Source organism: Tribolium castaneum, chromosome 1, assembly GCF_031307605.1.
Source record: "Tribolium castaneum strain GA2 chromosome 1, icTriCast1.1, whole genome shotgun sequence".
In the NCBI taxonomy this organism is placed as follows: Eukaryota; Metazoa; Arthropoda; class Insecta; order Coleoptera; family Tenebrionidae; genus Tribolium; species Tribolium castaneum.
The window spans coordinates 36778233-36790126 of NC_087394.1; the positions used below are offsets into that span (position 1 = coordinate 36778233).

Consider the following 11894-nt stretch of genomic DNA (forward strand, 5'->3'; position numbering starts at 1 on the left):
TTTGACAATACTTTTTGACGTTTGAGGCTAAGTTTTGGGAAAAATGTCTTTATTTTCGCATGGGTTGAGACGACACGGCCGCGATTTGCTCAGATTGGGTCCGAGTGGTGTTAATTTGGTGGGCGTGTGGGGCGGTGGCGTGTCATTCCGTAATTACACCACACACAGGAGTTTGAAGGGGGTGTTCAAGTTGGGGCTTGCCGGTGTCACTGTGGGGGCTTTGGTGGGGACGGGGTACTCCATTCATCGGCTGAATCAGCCCCGGGGGCACATCATTAATGAGGAAACTGCAATACCGATCCTGGAGGAGTTGCCAAAAATTGCACCAAGTCGCGAGGTTTTTTATGAAATAATTGTACTAAAATTGTGTGACTGGGCGTTGTTACAGGTGCGGTTTCCTGAAGACCGGTCCGGCCTTAAATTAACGCTTTTTCAATACCAAACTTGTCCGTTTTGTTGCAAAGTCCGGGCGTTTTTGGATTATTACGGTATTTCGTACGATGTGGTGGAAGTTGACCCGGTTTTGCGCCAATCAATCAAGTGGTCACCGTATAAGAAAGTCCCCATTTTAGTGGCCGATTTGCCACAAGGTTACCAACCCCTGAACGATAGTTCTATGATTATTTCCGCCTTATCAACGTACATCAAAGACAGGAAGGATTTACGCGAGACAGTCAAGTGTTACCCCCACATCACCTACGTTGATGAAGACGGGTCGAAGAAAAGCGAAATTATGAACAAATATTTTCTAGTATTAGGAGAAAACAAAATTTCAAGAGAAATCAAGTAACTTCAAACACCCAGCCAATTTGATTCAAAATTATTTTTTTTATAGTGAGGAGCGACAGTGGCGCAAGTGGGTAGACGAAGTCTTCGTCCATGTCCTCTCCCCCAACGTTTACAGAACGCGAGAGGAGGCTTTCGAGGCTTTCAATTGGTTTTCAGAGGTGGGCGAATGGGAGAAAAATTTTCCATCATGGGAACGCAACCTTATCATTTTCGTGGGGGCCTCAGCTATGTATTTAATTGGAAAAAAACTGCAGAAAAAATATAGTTTGAAGAGGGACGTCCGGGAAAGTTTCTACGACGAATGCAATTTCTGGATGAAGTCGATTAAAGCAAAAGGGACGAAATTTATGGGCGGGGAAAGACCGAATTTAGCCGATTTGGCCGTTTATGGCGTTTTGTGCAGTATTGAAGGGTGTCAGGCGTTTAAGGACATTGTAAAACATACGAAAATTGCCGAATGGTACTATCCGATGAAGGAGGCGGTTAATGGCCACGAGGGGGCACAGTTTGTTTAATTGTATTGTAGTTTTGGTTTTAAAACATCGTTTTAGTAAGTGGTTTGTTTTTTATTTTTCCCGAAGTTATGCAACACAATACATTATTTTGCCATTTTACGTCTCTAAACTTAACGTACTCAAATTATTTTAAAAAATGTTTTTGTTTGGTTCAACTGTATTTATTTTTTAATAAATAAACATGCGTTTTTTCGACAATATTTAATATGTACTTTATAGGCAGAGACCAAATGTATTGGTGGTTGCCTATCGGAGGTACAAACTTAAATTTTTGTAGTTTATGATTTTAAAAATTGCCTTATTTTTTAAACTACATCTACGTTTCGGAAAACAGTTATAGATTTTAGTCTTAATTCTTGTCAAAATTCTACAACTACCTGTTTCCCAGTTAGGTCACAAACTGTTTTTTTTTTAAGTGAGGTTATGTAACCGCTGTTTAACAAGGAATAAAATTGGTAAGCAAAGTTAAATTAATGATAATTCGAAGTTGATAAACATAAATTCAGCTCAAGAAATAAGGGGCTAGTTTCCAACAACAGAAACTCACAAACGGAGAAGTGGTAAAAATGTTCGACCAAAAGCAAAATCCAAAAAAGTAAGCTAATTACAAATTTTAAGTAAGCTAATTACCAACCAGGAAAAACTTTCAGGTACAGAGGGAACAGGAACAAACAGTACTCTACATTATGTACCTTTGAAGAAAAAAATAAGTTTCTAATGACTAAACGGTCCGTGCACCTTGGGTCAACACCAAATGATTAGAAGTCTGAACCACCGTTTCAACTTTTTTCCCAATGCCTTTAAAACTCTACAACTCGAACCAACTTGGTTCATTTGAAACAATATGCTTAAACTTTCCTTCATTTTCAACTTTATTGTTTTATTCTACCCAGCTCTACCAAACCGAACATCCAAATGTAAGTAAACAACAATCACAGTTTTTTCAAAAAATTAATAAGTAAATCCAATAGTTTTTGGTGTCGGTTTGGTTCGTTTCGAAAATAGCGTATGCACCTCAGCTAGCAACAATCTTGGCACGTGCTACACCCGCTGGCAGTGCCAAAACGTAGACGGCGTTGGATCTGGCTCTTGTGCCCAAAACATCGGCGTCTGCTGCGTCAGTAAGTGCAACTTTCAGTCCCCATATTTCTTAAATCAATAAATACAAATACTTCTTCAAGCAATAAAAGCACTTGAAGCATTTACAATACATTAATTAAATGAAATGTAGTAAGTTAACGAATGTTTTAAAGTTTCCATTAAATTAAATATCCAATTATTTATAAATGTGTAATTATAAAACCGGCACTTGGTTTATCGCAACGGTAATTTTTTCAGTAACTCGCCAATGTGGCGAAACCACAAGATACAACAACACCTACTTCAGCAACGACGAATTCCCCAACCCTTCAACAGACGGAACCACTTGTACTTTAACAATCCAAAAATGCAACGATGATATTTGTCAAGTAAACTACCAAAATTTTGCCAACAAAACCAAAATTACGGTTTTAGGTACGAATTGACTTTCTCAACTTAAATCTAGCCCAACCGAACCCGCAAGGCATTTGCGACACTGACGCCCTCACAATCACAGGAGGCGCAGCCCCTGTCCCTATAATTTGTGGCGAAAACACCGGCCAACACGTTTACGTCGATTTTAACGGAAACAACACCATCCAATTAACTGTAATGACATCAAGTGGTGATAGCATTGGGAGAAACTGGAATTTTTTAATCACTCAAATCGCCTGCGATTGTCCGACTCGAGCCCCCATTGGCTGTCTCATGTACTACACGTCCTTGTCTGGCACTGTTAATAGCTTCAACTACGGCACTTCGACCAATGAAATTGACCCAATGACTGGACTTCCCGGCACCCGGGAATTGGTTAACGAAAATTACGGTGTTTGTATTGCCATGGTTCCCGGTTACTGTTCAATCGAATGGAGCGCTGCGTCTGGTAATTCTTTTGTAGTGTCTGGCGATGTGGGGGCTTTAGGAATGGTCAGCTTGACTGGAACTGACTGCAATTCCGACTTTGTGGTCATTCCGAACCCGTCGTACGTTAACGGAACGGCAGTTAATTCGGATCGCTTCTGTGGTACGGCTTTCCCGTCAGTTGTTAGTACGTTTGGGTGTTAATTGTGGAGACCGTTTACACGTTGTAATTTTTTAGCGAGTTCTAAACCGTTCGTTCTAACGGTTGTAACAAACGGGAATGAAGTTAATGATACACAGAATCGGGGATTTTCGCTTAATTTTATGCAAAGGAGGTGTTCCACTATTACTACATAATTGTTTATTTGCCGAATAAATTGCCAGTGCCTGAGCATTGGTTTTGGGTGTACATTAGGGAGAATCCACGGTTGGCTTCGTCAGTGGGCGGGATGTCGGTGCCGTCAGTCACCACAGTCAGGACAAATGGTTTGGATGAAGCTGTAAGCAAATTTTAATAAACTGTTTCATGTTAATTCATTGCAAAAAATTGGAACTTTTTCAATTTTATTTCGTAGCGTCTGTTTTTTTAAGAGTTAAAATGAGAGAATTCGTTTTGTAGTTTTTGTATGAGTAATGAAATGCTTTAACTTGTAAGCATTTTTTATTACTTATACACGAACAGGAAGAAATAGTGTTGCTTTTTTCGCAATTTTAGTGAGTTCTGTGAGTATTTGGAAAAGTTTTAGGCCTTCAAGGTTATTCTAAGATCACAAAATAATTTTTAAAGGATATTATCTCAAACATTTTGTTTATAAATTGTAAGACACAGTGAGAAAGTCTATTTTTAGGATAATTATCAACTGCGCTTTAGAAGTTTTGTACAGAAACAGTGCTACAAAATAGTCTAGAACAATTCTAGACGAATCTATAGAAGAATTTTGGAAAAATGGAGATTAGAAAACTGTTTACAAAGAAATTTTTGGCAATGTTAAATATTAATTGCAAAGAAGCTTTCAGAGAAGAATTTATAAAATAATCTACATAGAAACACTGTTACAGAAAAATTAAGTCTTCTATTTCAAAATTTTGTAAATTTTTATTGTTTTTTGCGAGCCTTGTTACTCTCCGACAGCTTTTATATATGCAACCAACTATACACAAGTGTATTGCGGATTTGCCTATCCTTTTAAATTTATTATGTATGGTTTTTCATATGCAACCAATTATACAAGAGCGTTTTCTGGATTGCTTATCCTTTAGTTGGAAATTTTAGCAATTTTATAATTATTTAAAGCCTAAATGTGTATTAGGATCACAGAAACGCAAGAAGGTCTCTATTATTCATTCGTTACCTTTTCGGTCCAAAATTCGTATATCTCATGTCAGTTCATAGTAGAATTTTACAACAGCGCACTTGAATTTTTAGAGTGAAAATGGAGCACGAATTGGGGGTTTCTGGTGGGTTTTCTTAGCTCAAAAAGTGTCGTCGCTGGGATTTAGTTTAACACAGAATTCTTTTCTTTTACAGAAATTTGTACTTAATTTTTCACTCCGAAAAATTCAAATGCGCTGGTGCAATCTGTTTATTTTCTAAGTGACTTACTTGTAACTGAATTGAACCCATTCCCGCAAAACCGGTCAGTGTTAGGTCCCACTAAACTCGAATTCACATAACTCGGGTTAGGAATAACCACAAAATCTGTGGTACAATTCCCATTTGAAAGAGCTGAAGGAGGCCCAATGGTACCATTCCCCACCGCTTGGTTCGTATTCCCCGTCACCGTAAACGCATACATGTCCCCCGGAGAGGTCCCCCAGGTGATGGAGCAATACCCAGGTTGCATTTCCACACAAACCCCATAATTCTCATTCGCCAGTTGCCTTGTCCCCGTCTGTGGCCCAGTGGTACCATAATTAAAACTTCTAACAGTGCCACTTAAGGCAGTGTAGTACTGTAAACACCCGGTGGGCGCTTTCGTGGGGCAGTCGCAGCCAATTTGCGTGATTTTGAAGTTCCAAGCCCTGGAGGCGGCGGTGGCGGCGGCGTTGGTGTTGAGCACGAGTTGGATGTCGCTGTCGCCGTTAAAGTCGACGTAGATGTGTTGTCCGCTGTTCTCGCCGCATAACACCGGCACGTTGGAGGCGCCGCCAATGACGTAGAAGGCATCAGTGGTGCAGGTGCCGTTGGCGTCGGGTTGGGCCAAGGAGAAGGCGAGGAAGTCGATGCGGATTTGGCAGATGTCGGGGTTGCACTTGGGGATGGTGACCGTGCAGGTGGAGCCCCCAGGATAAGGTGTAGGGAAGTTGGGGCTGGTGAAGTAGGTGTTGTTGTAGGAAGAGGAGCCCCCGCAGGTTATTTGAACTGTGAGTAAATAATAAAAACGATTTTTTTTTTATTAAGTTCTCATACTTATGCAGCAAACGCCGATTCCTTTGGCACATGGGCCTGCCCCAACTCCGCCTATTTCGTTGCATTGTCTTCGGGTGTAGCAAGTGCCTTCAAAACCGTCAGCACCTCCACAGACCGAATTTTCAAATCGGACCAGGCCAATTCCCCAGCCAAGTGGAAAAACTTGACAAAAATTACAAAATTAATGCTTTTTTGCTACAAACGACGATGATATAATTTATTTATTTAGAAATTTTTAAATTTATTTAATTAACGATGTAAATTCTCGCAATTTAAAAAAATGTAGGCAACCAACTATACAAGGATGAATTTTGTAGGTTGCGGTTGCCTATCTTTTAATTTGTAATTTTTTAGGAAATCTTTACATTTTATCTCTTTCATTTCATCTATAATATAATTAAATTAAATAGTTTTGCAAAACTTTAAAACTAAAATGTGTATAACAATCACAGGAACACGATTTTAATAAAATTATTTAAACAGTAACTTGTTTTTTTTTAATTACAAAGTTTACAGATTACTGTAATACTCTGTTTTAAAACAATGAATATAATCAACTTATTAAGGGTTTTCAAAAGGGCAGAACCACCCCTCTATTTCCTACAGAAACGGAGATATTTCGCACTTACTAAATCACAAATTTTCTTAAGTTTTTATAAAAATTCTTAAAACAACCTAAATTTTTTTCAACTTTGAAAATTTTTTATAAAAATTGAAGAAAACCTGCAATTCACAAAATGCGAAATATCTCCGTTCCTGTAGGAGATAGAGGGGTAGTTTTGCCCTTTTGAAAACCCTACTGCCCCGTAGTATTTTTCCTGGGCTATCGAATGGAATAGGTCCCGTTCCCGTATCTCCATCAGGAACCGAGATAGCACTGCACATTTTTAAATCGGGAATCGAAGCACATGACGTTATAGTGCTTCAAAAGTTACGTATGCATTCAAAATTTCAAGTCGCTACGATAACGGGAAGTGCCTCAAATTTGAGTTCAAAATATTTATAATTTCAGAATGACAACCACGATATAGAGACAGACAGGTAAACCAACTCGCTATTATAATTGATTCTAACGCTGGAGCAAGTTGATAGATGGCAGCACGGTAGACTGGGACTGTCACAATTTCACAAATTTTCTTTGTTTTTTATAAAAAAATGATGCGAAATTAAAAAATGTTATCTCAGCACCCAAGTTAATCATCTTGTAACAACTTCTGCTTTTTTCGCGCTGAAATAATAATATTTTCTGAATAGTTCTAAACTTCGGTTCGATGCATTTTCGGCCGCGAAAGACATCGAAACATTGAAGTCAGAATAAATGCTTTCCAGAAAAAAAACTCCACTACCATTCGGTGCGGGCATCCTTCAGGTATTAATTGTTCTTCATAAATGTCGTATTTTTAACAACGTGATGCGTGTATCTTTTTTCTTGTAAACATTGTGACAGTCCCAGTCTACGCTGGTGCCATCTGTCAGATAAAATAAAAGCTCCAACTTGCTCCACATTTTGGTTTGCGCCCGACAATGGAAAATAAGGGAAGTTGGTTCACCAGGACTATCTATACATGGTGATGACAACAATAAATTTTCATTGTCGCCATCTAAACATGAAATTGTAAAACACTCAGTTACAGAAACCTGTAAATTTTTAAATAGTTACAGAAACCTGTAATTTTGAAAAAAAAATTATTACAGAAACCTGAAATTTTTTAAATTATTACAATAACCTATAAATTTAACAAGGATGGACAACTGGCAATACTTGTTCCTTGTTTAAATTTTTTGAACTTAAATTTGGGGCTCTTCCCGTTATCGTAGCAACTTGAAATTTTGCATGCACACGTAACTTTTGAAGCACTATAACGTGATGTGCTTCGATTCTCGATATAAAAATGTGCAGTGCTATCTCGGTTCCTGATGGAGATACGGCAACGGAACCTATTCCATTCAATAGCCCAGGAAAAATACTACGGGGCGGTAGGGTTTTCAAAAGGGCAGAAGCACCCTTCTATCTCTTACAGGAACGGAGATATTTCGCATTTTCTAAATCACAAATTTTCGTAAATTTTCATAAAAATTCTTGAAACTACCAAAAGTTTTTTCAACTTTTAAAAATTTTTATAAAAATTTACGAAAATCTGTAAATCACAAAATGCGAAATATCTCCGTTCCTGTAGGAGATAGAGGGGTGGTTCTGCCCTTTTGAAAACCCTACCACCCCGTAGTATTTTTCCTGGGCTATCGAATAGGCTAGGTCCTCTTTCCGTATTTCCATCAGGAACCGAGATAGCATTGCACATTTTTAAATCGAGAATCGAAGCACATCACGTTATAGTGCTTCAAAAGTTACGTGTGCATGCAAAATTTCAAGTTGCTACGATAACGGGAAGTGCCTCAAATTTGAGTTCAAAATATTTGTAATTTCAGAATGACAACAAAGAATTTTCATTGTCGCCATCTAAACATGATATTGTAAAACACTCAGTTACAGAAACCTGTAAATTTTTAAATAATTACAGAAATCTGTAATTTCGAAAAAAAAAATAATTACAGGAACCTGTACGTTTCTAAATTATTACAATAACCTATAAATTTAACAAGGATGGACAACTGGCAATATTTATTGCTTGTCTGAATTTTATTAACGTTAATTTGGAGCACTTCCCGTTATCGCAGCGGCATGAAATTTTGCATGCACACATAACTTTTGAAGCACTATAACGTGGTGTGCTTCGATTCTTGATTTAAAAATGTGCAATACTATTTCCTTTCCTAATTGAGATACGGGAACGGGACCTAGCCTATTCGATAGCCCAGGAAAAATACTACGGGGCCCTGGGGTTTTCAAAAGGGCTGAACCACCCTTCTATCTCTTACAGGAACGGAGATATTTCGCATTTTCTAAATCACAAATTTTCTTGAATTTTCATATAAATTCTTGAAACTACCTAAATTTTTTTCAACTTTTAAAAATTTTTATAAAAATTTACGAAAATCTGTAAATCACAAAATGCGAAATATCTCCGTTCCTGTAGGAGATAGAGGGGTGGTTCTGCCCTTTTGAAAACCCTACTGCCCGGTAGTATTTTTCCTGGGCTATCGAATGGGATAGGTCCCGTTGCCCTATCTCAATTAGGAACGGAAATAGCATTGCACATTTTTAAATCGGGAATCGAAGTACATGACGTAATAGTGCTTCAAAAGTTACGTATGCATACAAAATTTCAAGTCGCTACGATAACGGGAAGTGCCTCAAATTTGGGTTCAAAATATTTGTAATTTCAGAATGACAAGAAACAAAGCAAGTTGAATAAAAACTGTAATAAAAAAACTTCAGCTTTTTTGTTAAAAGACTTTATTTAATGCGATTTATTTGGAAACATATTTTGCGAGTTAATTTTGGGGCACTTCCTGTTGTCGTAGCGACTTGAAATTTTGCGTGCATACGTAACTTTTGAAGCACTATTACGTCATGTGCTTCGATTGTTGATATAAAAACGTGCAATGCTATCTCGGTTCCTGATGGAGATACGGGAACGGGACCTAGCCTATTCGATAGCCCAGGAAAAATACTACGGGGCCCTAGGGTTTTCAAAAGGGCAGAACCACCCCTCTATCTCCTACAGGAACGGAGATATTTCGCATTTTGTGATTTACAGATTTTCGTAAATTTTTATAAAAATTTTGATAAGTGAATGAAAATTTAGGTGAAATTCTGCAAAATTTTAAAAATGGATTTCGTATCAGGATCATAGGAACGCAAAGAGGTCACGAAATTTTTAGCCGCGTTTGTATGCAACCAATTATACACATGCGTGGATTTTGAGTTATATATCTTTTTTCATTATCCTTTTGCGTTCCTGTGATCCTGATACGAAATCCATTTTTAAAATTTTGCAAAATTTCACCTAAATTTCCTAATACTCCTTTTGATTTTAAATTATTTGGTTTGATGTCGCTTAGTAAACAATCATTGTTGAATTAAACTTACATTTGCCATTTCTGTTGCTCGCACCAGCATTTTTGGATTCATTTTCTAGTATTAAGAAGACACAAATTAAAACGAGTTTGACAAAACATTGATTCATATACATTTTCGCGGTTACTTGTATTTGACTGAGACATTTTTGCAAAATCTAGTCCAAAACTTTACGTTAATAATTAATAAACAAATAAAAATTCGGTGATTTAACAGTTAAAGTGATTATGAAGGTGGTGCGAAACTTGTTCGGTTACTATTACACATAGGAACTTAACTAAAAATAAAATAACTGTTTAAAAGCCCAATTTATTAATCAGCACAGTTATTACATCCTAAAAACTTATTTACAAACTAATTAACACTTGTAAACGTGGTACCATTATTAACACAACGAAAAAATAGCATTTGCAACATGATTGCAGTCATGAAGCGTGTTTTAATCGTTCTCTTACTAACTTATTTCCAGCCAATTTTATCTAAAACCGATCAACCAGTCTCCATCAACTTCAGACACTCCAAATGTACGAAACAACCCAAAAAGAAAACATTAAACTAAACGTGTATGATTCCAGTTTGGCCTGTGGGAGTTGTACGATTCCCAAACACCGTCTGTAACTCCTTGGAGGGCTACACTGGCACGTGTTACACAAAATGGGAATGCCACAACTTGGGGGGTGTAGCCTCCGGTAGCTGCGCCAATGGGATCGGCACCTGTTGCATTTGTAACCCTTCAACCAATAACATTCACTAATTTAATTCAAAAAAAGTTCAAGGGACATGCGGCGGCAATTCGAGCTACAACAACACGTATTTCACAAACCGGGGATTCCCCAACACGGTGTCAAACTCCAGCTCGTGCACGTTCACCATCAAAAAATGCAACTCGGACATTTGCCAAGTTGGTATTCCCCTTACATCAAAAATTGATTGATTGTAACGTGGCTTAGGTGCGCTTGGACTTCCTCAACCTAAACCTGGCCCAACCTGACGGTAATGGAAACTGCATTACCGACTCTTTGATCATCTCAGGTGGGGCCTCAAATTTGCCCATTATTTGCGGCCAAAACAGTGGCGAACACGTTTATATTAATTTCAACGGCGACAGCGACATTATTCTAATGATAGCAACCGGAGCGCTGACTTTTGCACGGTCCTGGAACATTAAAATCACACAATTGGCTTGCGATTGTCCAAGTCTTGGTACAAACAACTCAACTTAAAAACCAACAGTTTCAACACAATTTTTAGCCCCCACTGGCTGTCTCATGTACTACACTGCCCTCTCAGGCACCGTTAACAGCTTCAATTACGGTACCACGTTAAGTGGGGGCCTTGTTATCAACCCCATGAACATGACCAGACCTGGAACCAGACAATTAGCCAATGAAAATTATGGGGTTTGTGTGCAAATGCAACCAGGGTATTGTGCAATTGAATGGAGTCAAGGACCAGGTGATACCTCTTTCACAGTGAGCAATGACACCGCTTTCGCGGACGCCTCCAGTGTGGGATTACCCGGGTTTCCGGTCATTGGCACCATGTGTAATACTGACTTTGTGGTCATTCCCAACCCCATTTATGCCAATGGGACTACAGTAGGGGCCGACAGGTTTTGCGGGAACCAACTACCCACCGTTATAAGTGAGTAAATTTCAATTTTGTGATTTGGTGTATAATGTGTTGCATAACCAACAATATAATTTTTGTTTGATATTGGTTAAAAAATACCTAATGCAACTGGAGCAAGCGTGTACATGTCTCTTGTTCAACTATTTGGTAAAAAATACGAATAATAAAATAAATAACTGTAGTGTATTACGTGTTGCCTAACATAATTTTTCAGGTTCGTCTAAGCCCTTTGTTTTAACTGTGGTAACGGACGAGAATGATGTAAGTGATGTGGCCAATCGGGGCTTCTCCCTTACCTACCGCCAGATTCCGTGTGGGGCCCCTAATGGAATGTTAGTCTTACCATAAATAAATCATTCAACACCGCTATTATTTTATTTGTAAACCCAATACTTTACAATAAATTTGTTAGTTTTGAACAAATTGAGCTTGGTGGTGATTGGTTTCTGTTTTTATTTGGTTTTTCAATAACTTGTTAAATTACAAAGATATGCAACTACCAATACACCAAAGTGGTGTGTTGCATAATATTAAATTTTTAATACGACTCGAACATTGTTTTGATCACTAAAAGTACAGTTAGATTGTTTAATAAAGATTTGTCTTCGTATTTCCTAAAATTACACGT

The 11894-nt window shown here is 38.0% G+C and overlaps 4 protein-coding genes across 8 annotated transcripts; 3 read left to right on the plus strand and 1 right to left on the minus strand.

The window, feature by feature from the left end:
• Window positions 1-43: 43 nt before the first annotated feature.
• On the plus strand, window positions 44-1346 carry Su(P) (Suppressor of ref(2)P sterility). Its single transcript, XM_968559.4, has 3 exons — window positions 44-337; window positions 389-786; window positions 836-1346. Exons 1-3 carry the CDS (start codon window positions 44-46, stop codon window positions 1302-1304), a joined length of 1161 nt encoding a protein of 386 aa, XP_973652.1. The 3' UTR covers window positions 1305-1346.
• Window positions 1347-1530: 184 nt separating this feature from the next.
• On the plus strand, window positions 1531-6141 carry LOC662434 (uncharacterized). Of its 4 annotated transcripts, XR_010336286.1 has the most exons (9): window positions 1532-1759; window positions 1811-1899; window positions 1955-2221; window positions 2276-2425; window positions 2643-2773; window positions 2820-3432; window positions 3484-3745; window positions 4774-5609; window positions 5664-6141. XR_010336286.1 is itself a non-coding variant. In XM_008192348.3 (7 exons), the coding sequence occupies exons 3-7, from the start codon at window positions 2149-2151 to the stop codon at window positions 3505-3507; spliced, it is 987 nt and encodes a 328-aa protein (XP_008190570.1). In that variant the 5' UTR covers window positions 1531-1759; window positions 1811-1899; window positions 1955-2148; the 3' UTR covers window positions 3508-4613. The 4 variants fall into 4 exon arrangements, 2 of the variants coding, with proteins under 2 accessions (XP_008190570.1, XP_973621.2); XR_010336284.1 differs by lacking the exons at window positions 4774-5609; window positions 5664-6141 and adding an exon at window positions 4094-4613; XM_008192348.3 differs by lacking the exons at window positions 4774-5609; window positions 5664-6141 and having other exon boundaries at window positions 1531-1759; window positions 2820-3428; window positions 3484-4613.
• Window positions 3484-9800, minus strand: LOC662398 (uncharacterized). 2 transcript variants are annotated; one of them, XM_064359746.1, is made up of 4 exons: window positions 9647-9800; window positions 5656-5817; window positions 4849-5607; window positions 3484-3743 (listed from the first exon to the last, which is right to left on the minus strand). In XM_064359746.1, the coding sequence occupies exons 1-4, from the start codon at window positions 9747-9749 to the stop codon at window positions 3607-3609; spliced, it is 1161 nt and encodes a 386-aa protein (XP_064215816.1). In that variant the 5' UTR covers window positions 9750-9800; the 3' UTR covers window positions 3484-3606. The 2 variants fall into 2 exon arrangements, with proteins under 2 accessions (XP_064215816.1, XP_064215817.1); XM_064359747.1 differs by lacking the exon at window positions 9647-9800 and adding an exon at window positions 6456-7233.
• A 102-nt stretch (window positions 9801-9902) lies between these two features.
• LOC662365 (uncharacterized) lies at window positions 9903-11631 on the plus strand. Its single transcript, XM_064359745.1, has 6 exons — window positions 9903-10158; window positions 10210-10359; window positions 10405-10535; window positions 10585-10837; window positions 10886-11278; window positions 11481-11631. The coding sequence occupies exons 1-6, from the start codon at window positions 10050-10052 to the stop codon at window positions 11612-11614; spliced, it is 1170 nt and encodes a 389-aa protein (XP_064215815.1). The 5' UTR covers window positions 9903-10049; the 3' UTR covers window positions 11615-11631.
• The last annotated feature ends 263 nt before the right edge of the window (window positions 11632-11894 follow it).

What these genes read in the sequence shown, in the direction of transcription:
- LOC662434 (XM_968528.5), top strand. Translation starts at nt 2,149, where the DNA reads ATGCTTAAACTTTCCTTCATTTTCAACTTTATTGTTTTATTCTACCCA. An exon ending in ACCAAACCGAACATCCAAAT is followed by an intron (nt 2,222 to 2,275) that starts GTAAGTAAACAA and finishes TAAATCCAATAG; the next exon opens with TTTTTGGTGTCGGTTTGGTT. An exon ending in GGCTTTCCCGTCAGTTGTTA is followed by an intron (nt 3,433 to 3,483) that starts GTACGTTTGGGT and finishes GTAATTTTTTAG; the next exon opens with CGAGTTCTAAACCGTTCGTT.
- LOC662398 (XM_064359746.1), bottom strand. Translation starts at nt 9,749, where the DNA reads ATGTATATGAATCAATGTTTTGTCAAACTCGTTTTAATTTGTGTCTTC. An exon ending in GAGCAACAGAAATGGCAAAT is followed by an intron (nt 5,818 to 9,646) that starts GTAAGTTTAATT and finishes ATTTTTGTCAAG; the next exon opens with TTTTTCCACTTGGCTGGGGA. An exon ending in TGGGTTCAATTCAGTTACAA is followed by an intron (nt 3,744 to 4,848) that starts GTAAGTCACTTA and finishes ATTTGCTTACAG; the next exon opens with CTTCATCCAAACCATTTGTC.
- LOC662365 (XM_064359745.1), top strand. Translation starts at nt 10,050, where the DNA reads ATGATTGCAGTCATGAAGCGTGTTTTAATCGTTCTCTTACTAACTTAT. An exon ending in GCAACTCGGACATTTGCCAA is followed by an intron (nt 10,536 to 10,584) that starts GTTGGTATTCCC and finishes AACGTGGCTTAG; the next exon opens with GTGCGCTTGGACTTCCTCAA. An exon ending in TTGCGATTGTCCAAGTCTTG is followed by an intron (nt 10,838 to 10,885) that starts GTACAAACAACT and finishes CACAATTTTTAG; the next exon opens with CCCCCACTGGCTGTCTCATG.